Genomic DNA, 19,268 nt, shown 5'->3' with positions numbered 1-19,268 from the left:
CATTTCACTGGCTGTGACCTGTCCCATCCACCCATTCCCCCCTCATTTCAGGGTTACCAGGACAATTCCACTTGTACTGCAAAGTGCTACTGCACGTGAAGCTGATCATCACACAGCTACCAAAAGTTTCTGGAGCAGGGGCTTGAATGACTTGAAATTAAACTTAGGTAACTTTGTATCAGAGTTGACAAAGCAAAGAACTGGGAGTCTGCCAGTCACAGGGCACCTGCACAGCTTTACTGAAGAGCACGAGATGAGAATCTAAATTATTGGAAGAAGCATAGAATAGCATTAGCAGTAGTGGTAATTTATTGTAAAAATAAAGGCCATACTGAAATCCTGGAGTACTGCCTTCAAATAGCTTCTGGTTTCCTTTTAAACACATCCCCAGCTAACAACTCAAGGACAAGCCCTAACAAATAGAGAAAAAATAGCAATGGAACTCGAGTTACAAATGAAGCACTTTCTGGTCAATATTGAGAAGATCAGTTTTTCCTTTTCCCACTCCCATGGCAGCTCCTTCCCCATGTGGTTTCAGGATGAACTGCACAGTCTGCTCACCCTTCTCTTCCTGGCAGTGCTCAGGGCTCTCCTGTGTCTCTCCTGCGAGCCACCCTGTCAGCAAGCCTCAAATTTGCTGCTTTTTGCTTTACTTACCCCCCAGACTGGTACTACTGCAAGCCTTCAGGGGCTACAACTGCTCTCAGAGCATCCCAAGGTTTGCTCCTGGTGCTCTCCACTCCAAATGAGCAGCACAATCTCACACATAATCTGGTTTCTCACAGCAACTCCAAAATCCAGGAGATCAATGCTGAAGAGCCCATATACCTGCCCTGCAGGCCTCTGCTGTGAATTCTGTGGCTCAGTTCCACATTAAAAAAAACAGAACTTGCATAGAGAAACTCATTTCCAAAAGTATTACACAGAACCCAAGTACAATAATATATCATTAACCCTGGCTGCAGAAATGAAGAGGTTACATATGAAACAGCTCTTCCAAGCTACTGAAACACACAGGCCTAACTGGGGTTTAGCAGGCCCACGAATATTCACTAATTCCAGCAAAATCAAAAAGCTTCACCATCTCCTTACCCATTTAGCTACCCAAGTGCCTGAATATCAAGAGTGGATTTACCAACTTATAAGAAGAGATGAGACATTACACAGGGAGATGAACCAGACATTACATCAAAGAGAAGCTTTCTGAAACCAGGTGACATCCTTTCTGCATTTAATATACTACATTCGGAGTAACAGCTAGGAGAGGGGAAGTGGAATAAAGAAAAAAGAACACAGATTATTTGCTATGACACCTTAAAAATCAGCCCATGCAGTCCTTAGTCCATTGTAGTTTTAGTCTATAGTTTATAAATTGTAACACAAACATCTGCTAAGACACCCAGCACCTTCAATATCTCAAATCCCACAATCAGACTTTATAATTTTATGCCGGAATTATAAAAAGCGAGGTCCAGCCCTTTATTCTTCATTGGATGTTTCATAGGTAAGAAAACTGTTAAGATTACTTAGAATTGAAAATCATGAAATTATTATAAGCAAACCAGACCTTTAACTACAATCCTGTTCTCAGTAACTTATGCTGCCTCACAATCTGTCTCTTTTTCAAATATGTCACATATGACACAAATGTGGTGCAGTTAACACAGAGGAAGAGATTTCAGGTATTCTTGAGAAACTATGACACAGCTATTTTTAAATCCTAAGCAAAAATATCTTACATTAAAATAGTACAGTCCCTCCCTCCCCCCCAGTTCAATTACTAAAATCCAGGAGAGGGTTACTAGCAGTTTCAAAATTGCCTAATTATCCCGTGCAACCCAATCTACATCTTCAGAACAGTCTCTATGGTGGCAATAGTTCTTTTCTTCATTGGGGGATTAAATTGGTTCACGTGCTCTGAATAACCTAATCACTGCTGCCAATACAGTAACAAATGAAGGGAAAAACCTGCCTTATGAGCTAGAAAAATATTTACAGGCCACAACTACTCCAGCAAGAAGCCTTTTAAAGCTATTTCACACAGTATCTGGCAGGACATAAGGCAAAATCAAATATCTATACCTAAAATAAAAAGCCCACAACAACAATTAGGTTACTACGATACCTTTACTCAAGCCTATGATGAAATTTTCAAGAAAGATGGCTTGGGGGGAAAATGAAGTCCAAACACCTAATGCTAAAATACTGAGCAGATAAACAAAGAGCACAGGAGACATGCACAACACAGTGTAATCATTACCAAAAAAATAAGACAGCAAAATCAGCCAGAAATATTAGATAATAAAAACTATCACACTAACATAGTAAGTGCTAAAACATTTAAAACATGTTCATTTTCTTCTGTTAATTAATTTAAAGGTTTGCTAGTCTGCATTCTCCTATTTAATGAAGCCAACAGCAAAACAACCCTAAAATTTGCTGGCACTAGCTATCCAAACCCAGGATGAATTTTAATATTAAATACACAGATCTATTAGTAAAGCAGAAGTGAACTAGCACAGCTCGTTCTGACAATATTACAAACTAAGTAACCCTTGATTCAAAACAAGTATTTCACAATTAAAAGCAGCCATCTATGACAACCCACTAAGCAGAATTCAACAAAAAGGCCTCAGAAAATGATGCTCCTAAATGGTTAGCCTTTACATCAGCAATCCTACAATAAACAGGCCCTGAGCACATACCGTCAGGGTTTTTGGGATACATTTCCTTCATTAATCTCCAATATTAGCAGCAGCAGCATCACTCACTCTTCCGTTCCTCTCCTCCTAAAATACATTCCCCAGGAGTCCTTTCAATGCAATTTTATCAGTATTTCCAGGAGGTCTCTCAGCCACATCCCTACGCACAGAGGCAGCAGGAATCTCTGCATTTGTAACAATCCATGGCTGCAAAGGAGGGTGGCAGGCACAGCGACTGTACCATAACCAAAATGCTGAGTTCTCCTCTCTCCTGCAGCACACGTACACACAGCCCGCGTCAGTGCCCGCCGCTCACAACAGCAACCACAATGATGACACAAAATCTACAGAAAAAGCATGCGTTACTCACTGGGTTTTATTCTTTAGCCTCTTCAGCATGGAATTCTTTACAATGTAGTAGGTATGAAATGAAACATTTTCCCTTTATTCCACGGATGCCGCTGTGTGAATACCATTAGACACCAAGGACAATAGGCAGGATCAGCTCGAACATTAAGAGCAAATATTTAATGGAAGACTGGTTACCCCCGTCTCTCCCTTTCACATCTCTGCCTCATGTATCCAGGCACGGGTGGTACTGGCTCCCTTGAGAGGCTGTAGCTAGCAGCTGAGGCACAACTAAAACATGGCATGGATGTCAAGGAGCTGATGTCACCAAAACAAGTATTTCTCTGATAAAGCCGGCAATTCCGTTAGGGAACTCCTACAAATCGATGGGAATTGTTCAGCTGGACGTGCTGCGTTACACAATGCACTGCAGCACCAGGAGTGATAAATCAGATCAAGATCTGTCAGGGTAAATAAGCTGAGACTCCAATAACTAAGTTATAAAGCTGCCAATCAGCTGCTGGGATCCACACGCGCCGTCAGGAGCGCTGGCACCTCGAGGCACAGGAGAGAACACACCAAACGCCTCTGAAACAACCTCATTTATTCCATTCTGAAACAACTGCTCATCCACTGCAAAAGTAAAAGTGAAATGCAGGACTGGTCTAAAAGTCTGCCATCTTTATCAGGAAACACTGATCGAGCACCCAAGGCTCCAGTCCAGCTGATGCTGGGAACGCCCGGGAGAGGTCACATTCAGTGTCTGGGAAGGGATGGGAGATGTTTCAGCAACGCTGTCACCTCCCAGCAGCACTGCCAGCTCAGGGAGAGGGGCTGCTTGCAACCACAGCTGTGCACTAACACTGGGAGCTGGGGCTGGATCCAACAACAAGCACAGAAATTCAGCAGCAAAGGAGTACAGAGACAATACAAATGCAGATGCTGGAGACTGTGCAAATCCTGTCTCACAGACAGCACCACATCAATATAAGAACAAAGGTTCTTCAAGCACAGAAATAACTTCCCTTAAGTCATGCAAATGGAATTGAAATATTAGGCATGTGGTTTATTTCATTAATGGATTACAGGCCTTTATTTGAAGCTTTGCTGGCTGGTACAATCTCAAAACCATATCAATTTAACAAAGGTGAGGAGAGGTAGCAACTCTATCATTAAATTTCAATGTAAATGCAAACCCTCCCGTCTGTATTCCTGCACTCTTCTTCCCAAGTGTTATTGTTCTGAAGGAGCTGGAAAGAAAAACCCTACAATCCTACAGAAACAGAGATTTGCACTTCAGAAGACCACAAACTATTGGAAAGAGCCACTCCATGACCTAACACGGAGACATCTGAGCAACAGATTGGAAATGCAATTATTTCACAATTGAATAGTTTTATTTAAAAACTCTATTTCAAACTGTCTGTAGTTCTGTAACAAACCAGCAATCCACACTTAGAACTGCTAATTTAAGTAGAAGCTCATTTTGGATAGACCAACTACTTCACTGTTTATTCGTCTCTGGAAAAAACCTGAGGCAAACTCATAAGCTCCCTTGTAGTGCAAACATGATGCTCCCAAAAACATATCCGTGTATTACAGAATATTCTCACTTTTAAAGGGATTTCCTGTGAACATAACTACAGCGATAAAGACACAAAATAAGAAATTGAAACAGGATTAATATTTTCTGAAGCAAAGCAAGTATTTCAGTCCTGACAAAATAAATAGTTCCTTAAATAAACTGGTGTACCAATACCAGTAACATTTCCTTGCAGTCCAAGTGCAATGCAGATGTTTGCTGTGGGCCTTCGGCCAACGAGCAACAATACTGAATGTATTAGTCTATGCTAAATTACAATTTAAATCCAATTTAATAGCTCTGTTGCAAAAAATAGTTATACCTAGGCCACTAGGCCCAATTTCCATGCAGGCCCCACAGATGCAAAGAGGTAATGTGCATCAAATTAATTCATGAAACCATGAGAAACCTGCCCAGAGATCCCTTATCAAGCACATCCAACTACACAGGATTTTTAAACAATCCGAGTGCGATTCAACGTGACCTGTAAAACCACACAGGGAGAAATACCCTCCAGACACAGTAACCAGGTCAGCTGAGCCACACTCAGCTGTGCTTTCTGCAGCTCATCTCGTGGCTTGAGAGAACTAAAACTTCGAACAAATTAACACAAAAAACTTTCCTATTAGAATATCTACACCTTTAATGAGTTCATTAAATTAGGTGTCTCAGGGATAATTTCTTTAACTCTTCTAATCATAGTAGAAGAGTCTTTATCTGCTGTCCTTGTTCAGAAAATTAGAGGAATTAATGTTGTACATTTACTTTCTTTTTTTCTTTTCTAAAAGACAATTTTAATAACCTAACCAACATGAAAACTTACCTGGTTTTTACAGTTAACCTTTCATCTACTGTAGTTAGATGTAGTTAAATGTAGACAATCACATTTGAACTCTAATTTTTGGTATTTATTTCACCTCTCTCCACCCTCACAGAAGTTCTCAATAGAGAATTGATTAGCATATTAGCATAATTTCTCTGATTAAAAATAGCATTCACAACTATTACCACTGCACTACTCATCTCTAGCCAGTCTCTCAGTGTAAACCCTGACCAACCAAGTACTTTTCTCCTAGTATGTATTACTTGCTCTTATCAGCAATTAGTTTTATCTCCTCTCATATTTCTCAAAAAGAGCAAAGGTCCTTCAAATTCCTCAGTTAGCTTTTTTTTATACTCCTGTGAGCAGCCAAACATCATCTGGTACCTTTGGCACCCAATTATTCCCATTCCTTTCCTTTACATTTACCAAGATATGAACTAAAGTCCTGATGCCATCCCTGTGTAATGAGAGCTGACTATACAGCTATTTAATCCTTTTATCCTGTGCAGTTCAGGTTATTGGAAATACAGGTAAACCATATCAATTATGTGTCCTTCCTCTGGAGGTTTATCTACCTCTCACAGGATTATTTTTATAGAGATTAATAACCTTTTTATTAAAATGGCTGTATCTCCCTCTTCAGCACATCATTTCTTTTCCCTGAAAGTAAAAAACCAAAAAGAACCACAAAAAAAAGCAAAGACCTTGTTCAAATAGGATCTAAAATCCTGTTGTCTCTTCCTCCAAATGTATCAACAACAAAAACCAGCATAAATCTTCAGAAACATTAAAACACTGCTACATCACTGATTTATGCAATTTGTCTGTTGATAAAATGTGAAGCATTTTGCATTCTTTTAAGAAAACAAAACAGAAACACACATATGTAGCACTAGATTATGAAAATCCTTTAATATATTTCTTTTCCATGTGACCAAAAAAAAAGTTTAGCTAGAATTGGAGAAGGTTTTAGTACTCACGATCTTCTCCTGGACAAGGCATGCCGGGTTTCTCTGGAGTACTTGGGAAAACTAAAACAAAAACATTCAATTTTTAAGGTAAAAGATTCTCAGTAGTATTTTTTCCCTGATTCTTGAATATATTTACACACAGGCAGTTTTTGGAAGCCTTTAAACAATTCTACATGAGAAATGGTGCAATCAAAATGTGGTTCTAGACTGGCAGGAGCTTATACTGGAGTAAAGCATGAGCAAACCTGTGCAGAGCTGAACTCACAGCCTCCTGCACAGTTTCAGCTTTGAGCTGCAGCTCCTTCCTCAGCATCAAACCCCAACAAAGGATACTTGACAGGCAAGGGAGTCACTCCCAGCTCCCACTTAAGCAGCTGTTGGGATTATCAGACACACAGGGGTTCCTGAACTCGCAATACTTGCCATGAATGATCAGCCCTTCGTCCCTGTTCAGACAATACAAACGGAATGCTTCCTCCAGCTCCATCTGAGATGAGATGGTACAGGGGTCACCTGACAAAAAAAGCAACACACAGGCAAATTTACCACTGAAGAATTTCAATTAGTAAAAACTGTACCAGTTTCTTCAGGTATTGCCTTTCTTTCAACCACTTGATATTAAGCTGGCATTTTGATCAAAGCCAAAATGGAACAACACAATTATTCCTTCCAATTTTATCAAAATTGAGTGGACAGAACTATCCTCTAGGATAAAAAGAAAATAAAAGTGAACAGATATGCCTAAAGACCCCCCCATTTTCTTGATGTCTGCTTGTGGTCACATTACCAGCATTACCTTGGGAGGGTTATTTTTGTTAAAACTGGATAATTAATCCATAAATCCACTTAAGCAGACACACGTAAAGTACAGTACGTCACAATGCACTGAGAGCAAGCAGAGAAGCAAGGGTGTCACTCTGAACCCCTGTCCCTTTGTGCAACAGCCACCTTCCTCCAGCACACCTTGGGTGACAGGTGACCTCATGATATCCAGGCCAAGTGATGACACCAGTGTCAAGCCACATTTAAACTTTCATTTCTTATTTTCCAAAAATATTCTTATGTTGTAAAATTATGAATCCTGGGCCCAACTACCTCTCTTTGAAGGCTACTGCTGTTGATGATCTGTAAATGCAGCAACAATGCAACATGAAAGACAAAAGAATTATTTGTACTGCAAATCAACAATCCATATTCCTTATATGTTTACAGGATTTTATCATGAGTGAGCTATTCACAGTTCAAACCTTTTGGATCTTGTCAAAAACAAAGAAAACACTATAAAAGCCCAGCAGAAAATCTATTTTCTTCAACTCTTCTAGGTTTTGTTTATTCATTAAGCCATCGGCAATTGTTTGCTTTTAGTTAGTTCAAAGAGAACATCTGTTTGTGCAATCAGTCAAATGAACTTAAATTCCATGTGGCAATAAGTGGAAGCACTTGCATGCAGAAATAGGATAACTCACAAAACCCAGGAGGATCAGTAACAGCCAACACAGCAGATTGGCTGAAACTCAACCACTCAGACCCAGGAAACAGAAAAAGGCTGTACAGGTATTTAACCAAGACTAGAGGAAAATACTTCCTAGAAAATAGACTAAATAAATTCTTTTTAATTTAAGTAAACTTCAAAAAGCCAATGCAACAGAGAGCCCAACCAAGAAACACTTAAGAGAACTTGTATCTTAGAATCCTCCAACTCAAAACTCAGGGGGTTTTCTTTTTCCCTGCAATAATCTTCCTTTATTAGCAGGCATGCAGTTCAACCAGCTAAGCACAGACAATGTAATTATCTTCCATGTCCTTCTGATCAGGTTGCTTCTTATTATACCACCATTAAACTCAGGTTGGTACAGTTGGCTCTGTCCTTCTTGGTATTCAAAAGATAAAGAGTAAAATTTAGAAGTATTAATACTTGTCCTTGGTGTCTTAAAAAGGGCTGAGTTGTCTTTGACTACAGCTACCCCTTTCCAAGGTCAGTACTTGGAAATTCCATTTACTCAAACAACTCTATCAGCTAAGAGAGCTATTAAAAAAAACCAAAACATACCATTAAAACTATTAACCAAACCAGTCTGGGATTTTTCCACCTTTGTGTATTCAGTTCTAGTTCTGCAGGCCCTGGCTTTGACAAGGTGCCTCTGTAGAAGTCAATTCAGGCACTACTGCAACCAACCCTGATGTCTTAAGTCTCATTTCTCCAAGTTTCCTGCTCTGTGTCGGGGTTCTGTAGTTAGGTATTTACAAACAAAAAAACTCCACAGTATGACATTTGTTTATACAAGTTCCTCAATGCTCCTTCTCTGCACCACAGTGAGCAATAAACCCTGAGAAGTATTTCAGACCAATACCTTCATCATCAATCCACTTGAGGGTAATTGGCTGCTCCTGCTGCAAGTTACACATCTCGTGCACTTCATCACAGAGTTCAGCATAGCTCATCGATGCATCCAAGTTTGTGATCAGGATGTCCCTGCAGAAGATAAAAACATCAGCTTTTATCAGAAAATCCTGGCATATTCCAACAGTTCCACCTATGGACAGCAAGCTGCAGAATCATCCAGAATGAGCATTGCTCATATGAAATGCTCCCACTGTGCCAGCAGGATTACACCTCACAGTGCTTAACTTAAAAATACTTCAGCGTGGAGGAAATAAATGTGTTAATTACCCGTCTTTAATGCATGTTTACTCGGGTGAGCCAAGCTCCCTTATTATAATTATCAGCGCTTGAAGTGTTGTTAAAAAACAAACCAGAAGCTTTCATAATAATTTTTTTTTTTAATCCAGGTGCTTCTTCTATCAGGAGATAAATAAAATCTCAATTATTGTAAAATCCTTTAAAACAGAGGCTTTACCTCACATCCACTATATTGTTTGAGATGAAGCTTTGATTAGGTGAATTCTCAAAAGATGTAATTACAGGAAGATTCAGGTAAAATCTTACTTAAATTCTGCATCTTGCACTGTACCTTTGTAGTGTTTAGAGAACATGAGCCCAATACTGAACTCTCTATATATGAACTCTAAACTATACATTATCCCAGGAATTTGTGACAATAACTTTGGATATAATGGAAGTCCACAAGTCCTGTCAAAGCAGGTCAAATACTGAAAAAGGAAAAAAAAATTATGCAAAATAAAATCTGATGATACAAACAAGACCTTCTACTACTTTTAAAATATTTTTCAAATAACTGACTCTGGGAAGTCAATTAACAAGTGCAAAAAGAAACAGGAGATGAACTTAAATCATTCCACTGCCTTCAAAACTTTCCAGAGGACAATTAGCAAACAGTTTGGCAGTTAATGGCCACTGGCATCTGTAATTCTTTCCTCTCTTAGTATAACACAGCAAATATATCAGAAGTTGTCCAGCATGGCTGAGATGATTTTCCTATTTCCATACTAAGTGACAAGTCATTTTAGAAAAAATGTTAACCAACAAATTCTGCCTACTTATGTCTTTCAGCCAGCAGTTGAACAGTACTACACTGAAATAAGAAACTTAAACTCCACAACTTACATTTTAAATGACATGCATTAATAACTTGCCATTTTGCCTTTGCTGAGTAAGCAAAGCTCTAAAACAATCATCTTAAAGAACTGCACTGTTTCAAATTCAGATTAAAGCACTGCTACCTTTTCAAGTGTATCTTTAATCTATACTTTGTAGCGCTCTCAAAGAGCAGCAACTTAATAATTCTTCACAACAGCATCAGCAAAAGAAATACATATGCTGCCTGCCAACCTGTACATCCATACCATCCACAGCACTGAGAGCTGTCAGGTGAGGTTGAGTTTAAGAACATTTCCCTGTCAAAGAAGTCATGTTTTATGCATTAATGAAAGTAAGAGACCAAACTGGCTCCCACAGCCATGTTTGAGGGCTGGTGCAATGCCTTGCCCCAAGACAAGGGCAGCAAGAGATGCAGCTCATCATTCAATGTGCTGCCACCACGAGCCACTCATGAAACCAGGCAGCTCCAGATCTGCGTGGACAATCACACCTGCACAAATATCTAAACAAAATTCAAAAACTGAAAATACACTGCAAGACAACACTACTGCACGCACTATAAATGCCAAATAAAACTAATCAGCCTTGAATTGTTAAAAATATTGTAATAGATGTCATATTAAAAGTAAATGAATGAACTCCATATCCATGATGTCCATGTTCTTTTAAGATTTACTGTATTTAATCTTAACATCTCTACAGCCACATCAGGCAATCGGGGCACAGGGAAGGGAAAACCATTCCTTGTTTATCACTAAACAATCCCACGGGACACTTTAAAAAAAAACATTTGAAACTGGGCACTACACAGTAATATGAAAAGCTGATGATCAGTAAGTTCTGTATGACAGTTACAGCAGGAGGAATAATTCCAGTGACAGATCAAAGATGTCATCTCTCAGAGCCAAGACAACACACAGCAAAGCAGATGCACCACTGCTCTGCTCCAGGGATTTCCAGTAACCAGCTATAAACTAGAGAGGCGAGTTGGGTAATTCTTGGTTCACTGTTGCAGTTACTTAGTTTTTCTTTTGTAATCTACTCTGGCAGTGATTCCTACTGTGCTATGTTAGGAACTCTGTCACACCCAGAAACAGGAATACCTGAGATACTCAGCCTCCAGAGATACACTCAACACTCACATGTTTTAAACTTCCTCATGCTCACATTGCTAACAGGCATTTCAACATGGCACCTGTACTATTATTTCAATTTCAGCAGTTAGTCCCTGATTCTGAAGTTGCCCAGCATCAAGGATTCCCTGCAGTCTGTCAAACTTGTTCAAAAGCTGAGTGCAGTTCTGCACTGGAGATGCTGAGATGATCAGTTATAGAGGCTGTAATGACTCAAAAAGAGTCATTATCTCACACAATTTCATCAGCAGAACAAAACAAAATTCACAGAGCTTGGAACTCTTGTTTGTAAACTGACTTCTGTAGACTTCACAGCTCATGCAAAAGACTGAATGTAGTGTTGCAGGAAAAACTACAGCAGTTTATTGTAAAACATGGTAATAATAATTACTTGACTTCTAACATTGACACAATTATTATCACCCCCCCCAGCTGTGCACAGACAAGTTCCCCAGACACACTGCTTGCACTTTGTATCAACACTACCTGCCAGCAATCCCCTCCACGTCATTTACAGCCAGCTCTGCTGGTGCTTGCGGTGCCTCCCCTCACAGAGCTGAGGCAGCTCTCCCTCTGCATTTCCACATCAACTCAATTGCTCTACAACTCCAAACTCAGGACCTCAAACTGCACGGCGTTGATAAGTAGGTAAGTTTAAAACAAAAGCATTTCGTTTTCAATAAAATTTGTGAAGTGACTTTCATAACTACATCACATTTAATTCAAACCAGCATTTTTCTACACCATAATGTAAGAACGTGCACAACGGTAGCTACATTTACTTATTTAGCAGTAAAATGTCAGAAAAGATCACTCAAGCCACTTATTAAATGCCAACAAGTTCAGTCTAAATACTTCCAATCAACTTTAAGGATCTACTTGGGCCAAATATTTAACTCCTCAAATGCCTTAAACCCAGGCCTTGAAGGAAGACAGGAGAGGCTAAAGCAACATTATTTCACAAGCTCCTCAGAGAGGCAGCAAGCCAATTAGATTAAACATATCTGAAAATTCAAATTTCATGTTGCTGCAATACAGCCTTCCTGTTTCTACTGTCAACTGAGTGAAGTCATAAGGGACCATGACATTCTGATTATAGACAGGATAAAATGTAATAACTGCATCTGGGGGCAGGAGATGGATCTAAGCTGGCTGTGACCATGGGAATCAATAACCCATCAGCCCACAATAACTGCGGGTTTGTCAGTTATGCACATTTTCTCCCCTTTTGCGAGAAGAATAAATTAACTTTTCCTCTTCATCAGCATGCTGCAGGAGTCTGACTGGCATTTTAATAGCTCAAAAGTTTACCTGCCTGATCTGACATTAATTACAAATCCACCAAAGCCCTGGTTACTTTATCACTAGGTCAGACCACGAACTCCTGCTCAGTACACTTCAAAAATAGACAGGTCACAACACAGAGGAAAGGACACACTGACTTACCCACTGTAGTGTGTTTTCACTCTGATGAAGTCTTTGTTCAGATCAATTTTTGAGCCCATTCTGCTAGGCATGGTCTGTATTTAGCAGCGATATAAAATTATAAGTATGCAGAAATAAGTTGATTCAAGACAGATTCTGAAGAGCTTCACATGTGAAATGTGTTTCTGCTCCAGATGATTCTCAATCCAGCTGCACAGATAAAAAAAACCAGAGTAGTGATGAATATACACACACACTGCTAAACAAATGAGTTGTGTCAAATTCTAGAAACACAAATAGCTTTACATAGAACAGCAAAAAAAAAAAATCAAAAGGAAAATGTATAAGACCATTGACCTGCACAGAAATTAATAAGATTGGTTAAAAATACCCCGTACAATGTACAATTTAGCTTTACAGAAATATCCCAAGTATTTGAGGATGCTTTCTTAAAAATCATCCAACAGCTCCCTCCTGGCTGAAGTACTCCACAGAAGTTTTTACTTATTCATCAACACAGCATCTTACTCTTTTCTCCCAAACAATCAAGTAGCTAAAAATACTTTTTCCTGTAAATAAAACATCGCAGTCAATTACTATCAGTTACAAATTTACCCAAGAGAAGCAGCAGAGGAACTCCGAGGGGCAATTTAGCATACCTTTATGAGTAGAGCCTGACAAACATCCTGTTTATTCCAAACTACCACCTCACACACGAATGTGTGTACCCAGACACCTCCCTAACCCCGCTGTCCGGGCAAGCCGGGCCACAGGTACCGGGGGAGCGGAGACTCCCGAAGCCTCCACCCGACGCTCCGGGGGGCTCAGGGGGACACGCGGCCCCTCCCGCCCACCCGGGTTCCCCCCTCAGCCCCGGCCTGCGGGGAGCGGCCGGGACGCGACACCGTCGCTCGGGACGAGCCGGCGCCAGCACCTCCCCGGACGGAGCGGTCTCCACCGGGACCGTCCGGACTCCTACCTGCTCCCACCGCGGCGATCCCACCCCACACAGAGGGGCCCCGCGACGCGCAGGGGCCGCTCCCTGAGCCCTGCCCGGCTACACCTCCGCGGCCTCAAGTTGCTCAAAGTCCCGCAAGGAAGTTTCGAAGAGGACTTTGCCTCGCTGCCGGCGGTGCCCCGGCGGGGAGCGGCGGCGGCGGCGGCGGCCGGCGGAGAAGCCGCGCTGTCCCTCGGGTGTCCCCTCAAGTCCCGCTCCAGGTGGCCCCGTCGCCCCCCAGCCGCTGTCCGGGCTCAGCGCCCCGCGCCCGCGGCAACATGGCGGTCTGAGGGCGGGAGCCGCAGCCAATGGAGAGCCAATCCCCGCCCGGGGGCCGCCTCCCCGCCGCCAATGGCAGCGCGGGAACCGTTACCTGGGCAGCCGGAGCGTCCCGGCCAACCAGAGCGGGCGGAGGGGCGGCGGGGAACACCTGCAGCCAATGGGAGCGCGGCGCTGCGGGGAGCGGCGGCTGAGGGAGCGGGGGGGGACAGGTGAGAGGGGACAGGTGAGAGGGGACAGTGCTGAGGGGACAGTGCTGAGGGGACAGGTGAGAGGGGACAGTGCTGAGGGGACAGGTGAGAGGGGACAGTGCTGAGGGGACAGTGCTGAGGGGACAGGTGAGAGGGGACAGTGCTGAGGGGACAGTGCTGAGGGGACAGGTGAGAGGGGACTGTGCTGAGGGGACTGTGCTGAGGGGACAGGTGAGAGGGGACAGTGCTGAGGGGACAGTGCTGAGGGGATAGTGCTGAGGGGACAGGTGAGAGGGGACTGTGCTGAGGGGACAGTGCTGAGGGGACAGGTGTGAGAAAACTGCGCTGAGGGGACTGTGATGAGCAGACAGGTGTGAGGGGACAGTGCTGAGGGGACCATGCTGAGAGGACTGTGCTGAGGGGACAGTGCTGAAGGGACTGCTGTGAGGGGACAGTACTGAGGGAATAGGTGTCAGGAGACTGCTATGAGAGGACAGTGCTGAGGGAACAGATATGAGTGGACAAGGGATAGTGCTGAGGGGACAGGTGTCAGGAGACAGGGAACGGGTGTGAAGGGACAGTGCTGAGGGGGTTGCTCAGGGGACACCTATGAGGGGACTGTGCTGAGGGGACAGGTGAGGCGGACAGTGCTGAGGGGATAGGGGACATGTAAGGGAGGTCAGGTGTGAGGGGACTGATGTGAGGGATAGAGGACAGTGCTGAGGGGACAGGGGACAGGTGTGAGGGGACAAGTGTGACAGGATACTGATGTAAGGGGACCGGTGAGAGGGAACTGGGGACTGAGGAGAGGTCCTGAGAGGACATGGATGGGACTGATGTGAGGGGACGGAGTTGGAGGGGACGTGTTCTGAGGGGATAAAGGCCAGGTGCTGAAGGGACAGGTGTGGGGGACAGGCCCTGTCTGCCTCCCCCGGAGCTGCCAGAGCTGCTTCCCAGGAAATCCCAGCAGGAAGCCTCAGCAGTGATGTCCCGTGAGTGTCAATCCAGCATCCAGCCCGGGGAGGGGCAACTCAAAGTGGTTAAGCAGGAAAATCACAGCTGAGATAATAAAGAAATAATAATATCAGACTGGCCAGATGTGAGAGAAAAACACAATATATTAGTAGTGGAGCAACCAGAGTTCCACAAGAGGCAGTCTGTGACATGTTTAATGCTTTGTAAAATTGGGTTTGGATGTTTTTCCCTAATGATGCTTTGCTATTTTGCTTCCAAACTGAAGCAAATCAGGATCTCCTGTGTTCTCCTCACAGAAAGCTGGGACAGTGAACTCGGAGAGTCCTCTAGTGGAAATGCTGCTCATCCTGCCCAAACAGCTGGTTTCCTCGTGTTCTTTAAAACTTTTCAAATCAGCTATTCAAGCAAAAGGGTTGCTTTGGGCCTTTTCTTGATGTATTTGTATCCACCATTGGGCAACATGACCCACCACATTTGAAAGATAAAACAAGGAGACACAACTATTAGATTTTTTTTTTTTGAGCTACCTGGAATTGAGTGGTCATGATTTATATTTTGAAATGGAAAAAAAATAATCAGTCCTTAGTCTTCTGCTATTCCACGTGTACACCTACAGCAAGTTTTTCAGGCACATTTAGCACTTTCTCAGCACATCTGTGGGGCTTTTGAAGTTTGTGAGTTGGATAGTTGGCAGCAGCGCAGCTCTGAGGCTTCTTTTGCTGTTTCTACAATCTTCCAAATTACAAATAAATAATCATTGGCACTAGTTTAATTAGCAGTAAAACGGGAAAATGTATTCCCATCAATCAAGATGTTTTCTCTGACACCAAGGAAATGCACTCCATGGCTTCATTTATCAATCTTTGATTAAATTATTTGTGGGTCCGCTGCTAATTTTATCTTATTGGGAACTCTCAATTTGGTTTCAAAGTGGGTCCTTAAATCTTCACGTGTTCCAAATTTCTCTGCTTAAAATGGAGAGCATTATGTAAGGTAGGTCTACAAACATAATTCTTTCAGGTCAAGGTAGTCTTTGATCTCCATGTCAATTAAATGCTTCAGCTCCTAGAGCTGTTGGATTGGGAGATAAAAGGTTCTTCAGAACTGTGATCTGAAGTTTTGTGTGGTTCACTGCTGTTTTTTCTCTTAGCACAACTTACCAAGGAGAAAAGCTCAGCTATGTTTTCAGTGCTTGATGAAAACATCTCAACCATAACATTTTCACATCTCACAGAGAAATTCTGTAGTTTGTCACTTACTGTCCACGCTATTCCTTTACAAGTCTTGTTTTGGGTTGGTTTGTACTGTCTCATATTACAAGACTGTTTAAACAGTTGAATTCTCAATAGATGCTTTTCACTTCTGGGCAGATGGCAGTTTTTGGAGAGGACCTTGGCTTTGCTCTGTGCATTAGCTGACAAGATTGTAACTGCTGTGAAACACGAGTTGTAAATCCTGAGTGTATTCCTGACCTTTCTCCCCCCCTGTATTTTTCCAGATGGCAGGCACTTTTGTCTTCTACCAAGCCATCCTCAACTTAAAAGTTGCAATATTTCTGTCACCTACGTCTAGATTTGAAGAGCTGACAGGCTCATACAGGTAATTTAATTTAGTTTAATTCCAGGTGTAAATGAGATATTTACAATTTTAGTTCTTTTAAAAATCACAATTCGAATCCTTTCATATCATATCTTTTAAGAGCAGTGATCTGTTTGAGAAAGAGAGAGTGAAAAAGGGGTTTGGGTTTTTTTCAAAGATTTCATTTCTGAAATTCTACATTCAGCCTCAGCATCCAATCATGCCACAGATTATCCGTGTCAGCGAAAATGTGATTTATTCAAGAATCTAATGGTGGTAGTCCAACTGCCTGGGAGTCCGATGTGAATTGTCTTTTTGACTCAAAGTCATGAGTTCTCTGAATATTCTCCGTTACTTGCTGGCCCTGATGTAAATTCCTTTCAGGATGTACATCCGCCCGTTTCCAGCAGATGGCAAGAGATTCCCAGGCAACTGGCCGGGAATCACGGGTGTGCAGACGATGCCTTCAAGTCGAACGTCTTTATTTAGTGCTTCAGGGTGTTGAGAACTCTCCTTTAAAAATCAGTTTAAAAGAAAAAAAAATCTTCGGGTGAAAGATTTCATTCATCTAAAGTACAGCTTGAGCCATCAGACACAAGGTACTTGTCTGTTTCTGACAAGGCTGACCAAAAAACTCCTCCCTCCCAAACGCTCCAATGAAAACATCATGATGGCAGCTGCTTTTTCCAGAGAATTGTTGGCAAAAAGAGGCAATCGGAACTAATTTCACCTCGGTAGAAGACAGGTATCCTGCTAGTACTTGAATTCATGACTCAAAATCTTCAGCTATATTAGGACCTTTCAAGTTTCCAAGGTTTTAAAGATTTAGTAGGGATTAGAATGATGCTTTCACACTGTGAACTAAACAACAAAGAAATTGAGGGAGACAGCTCATATCTCCAAGTGCATGTGAAGCGTGAGTAACCGGTTCTGTATCACTTTAGAATAAAAATGCCTCCCCATAGAATGTCTCTTTAGCAGATCAAACCAGCAGCATGTGCAGGCTGCTCTCCAGCCTACTTACTCTCTTCTTTTGCCAAGGAAGAGACTAGATATTGTTTCCATTGAAATAACTGGCAGTGGAATCCTTGGGAGCAGTGGGAATGAATTTGGGCCAGATGCCACAAAGTTTGGATAAAAATAATAAGGCAAAGCATTAATATATTTGAACATAAACTGGAGTAAAACAGATATTCTACATAATATCAGAAATCACCATGGCAATTCTTTGTAGATTTTCTTGCTGGCTTGGATATTAGTGTTTTTCTAGCCTGTGTTAAAATAGACAAAATGAATAATGTTTCAAGACTATTTTAAGCCAACACCTCCCTTGCTTGTCTGTCTTATATAAGATAGAAGCAACCAGAAGCTGACTCTCTTGTTGACACCTCATTAGCCAGGAGGAGAAAGAATTCTATGAGTAGCCCAAACTACACATCTTTAAAAGCAACTAAACCCAAACCTTTGTGCTTCTGTTTTTAATTTTTCAGGATATTTAAACAGCCTGTTTGATTTGACAATGTTATGTGCACTGCGATTGATAAAGAAAATGTAGAACCTCCTGTCCTTTGTATATATGCCCATACAAGCTTGTATATGTAAAAGTTTCACCCACAAAGATGAGGGTAGGATTATCTTAAAGATGTCTGTAAAAATCGTAGTTAAAGATGTACAGAAATAGTTATTTTGTGTTTGTTTAAAGCTGGAAGAAACACAGCAATAAGGGAAGAACAGCCTGGATGGAACATTATACCAGATGTTTTACAGATTACTCTGTATTTCATCACTCAGTCTTTATTTAATCTTAAGGCTGCAGTAATTGTAATACTGGAATAGCTCAATGGCCTATATATTGTTTTGCTACTTCCAGCTCTGCCTGTTCCAATTGGCCAAAGCTGGCCAACTATTCATCGCTGTGCAAAGAAAAATGTTCTCCCTACTCCACTTGGTAACCCCATGAGTGAAACTTGAGTTTTGTCATATCTGTGCTGCTCTTCTTGAGATTACTGACCCAATGAGCAACTAATGCACCCTGGATTTGATAGTAACTTACGTTACCCAGCAACTATGACAGAGGTCTTTGGGCCAAAATTAGGAAGAAGGGTTTCTTTAAGAGTGTGGAGAACTTGAGGCATGACTTCAACTATCTTTTTGTCTCTATTGCAGGTATGGGGTTAGCAGTGTGCAGTGTGAGAGTGAAACAGCAGGGAAAGAGGGGAAAAAGTGGATGTGTGTGGGAGGGTGTGTGTGTGTGAGTGTGTGTGTGTGAGTGTGAGTGTGTGTGAGTGTGTGTGGGGGGGAGTGTGTGTGTGGGGGGGAGTGTGTGTGTATTGGAGTGTGTGTTTGTGTGAGTGTGAGTGCGTGTGTGGGCATGTGTATGTGGGAGTGTGTTTGTGTGTGGGAGTGTGTTTGTGTGTGTGAGTGTGTGTGTTTGGGAGTGTGTTTGTGTGTGTGGGAGTGTGTGTGTGTGCGAGTATGTGTTTGTGTGGGAGTGCGTGTTTGTGTGAGTGTGTATTTGTGTGGGAGTGTGTGTTTGTGTGTGTGTGTGTTTGTGTGGGAGTGTGTGTGTGTTTGTGTGAGTGTGTTTGTGTGGGAGTGTGTGTGTGTGTTTGTGTGTGTGTGTTTGTGTGGGAGTGTGTGTGTGTTTGTGTGAGTGTGTTTGTGTGGGAGTGTGTGTGTTTGTGTGTGTGTGTGAGTGTGTGTGTGTTTGTGTGGGAGTGTGTGTGTTTGGGAGTGTGTTTGTG

The 19,268-nt window shown here is 42.1% G+C and overlaps 1 protein-coding gene across 3 annotated transcripts in view; it reads right to left on the bottom strand.

Annotated features, from left to right (window-relative positions):
* Positions 1 to 13,799, bottom strand: part of PRKCZ (protein kinase C zeta) — a 42,013-nt gene extending 28,214 nt beyond the window's left edge. Inside the window, exons 1-5 of one of the 3 annotated variants that reach the window (XM_038159580.1) lie at positions 13,484 to 13,799; positions 12,526 to 12,714; positions 8,778 to 8,899; positions 6,850 to 6,939; positions 6,436 to 6,486 (exon numbers count right to left, since the gene is read on the bottom strand). In XM_038159580.1, the coding sequence (XP_038015508.1) occupies positions 6,436 to 6,486; positions 6,850 to 6,939; positions 8,778 to 8,899; positions 12,526 to 12,596 (334 nt within the window). In that variant the 5' untranslated portion in view covers positions 12,597 to 12,714; positions 13,484 to 13,799. Of the gene's footprint in view, positions 1 to 2,705; positions 3,045 to 3,072; positions 6,412 to 6,435; positions 6,487 to 6,849; positions 6,940 to 8,777; positions 8,900 to 12,525; positions 12,715 to 13,483 lie in introns of those variants that run through there. The other 2 variants (XM_038159582.1, XM_038159581.1) reach the window with 2 other exon arrangements.
* Between the last annotated feature and the right edge of the window lie 5,469 nt (positions 13,800 to 19,268).

The sequence above is a fragment of the Motacilla alba genome, chromosome 21 (genome assembly GCF_015832195.1).
Source record: "Motacilla alba alba isolate MOTALB_02 chromosome 21, Motacilla_alba_V1.0_pri, whole genome shotgun sequence".
NCBI lineage: Eukaryota > Metazoa > Chordata > Aves > Passeriformes > Motacillidae > Motacilla > Motacilla alba.
The sequence above is the reverse complement of the archived record's forward strand: the minus strand, read 5'-3'. Positions and strand labels throughout refer to the sequence as shown.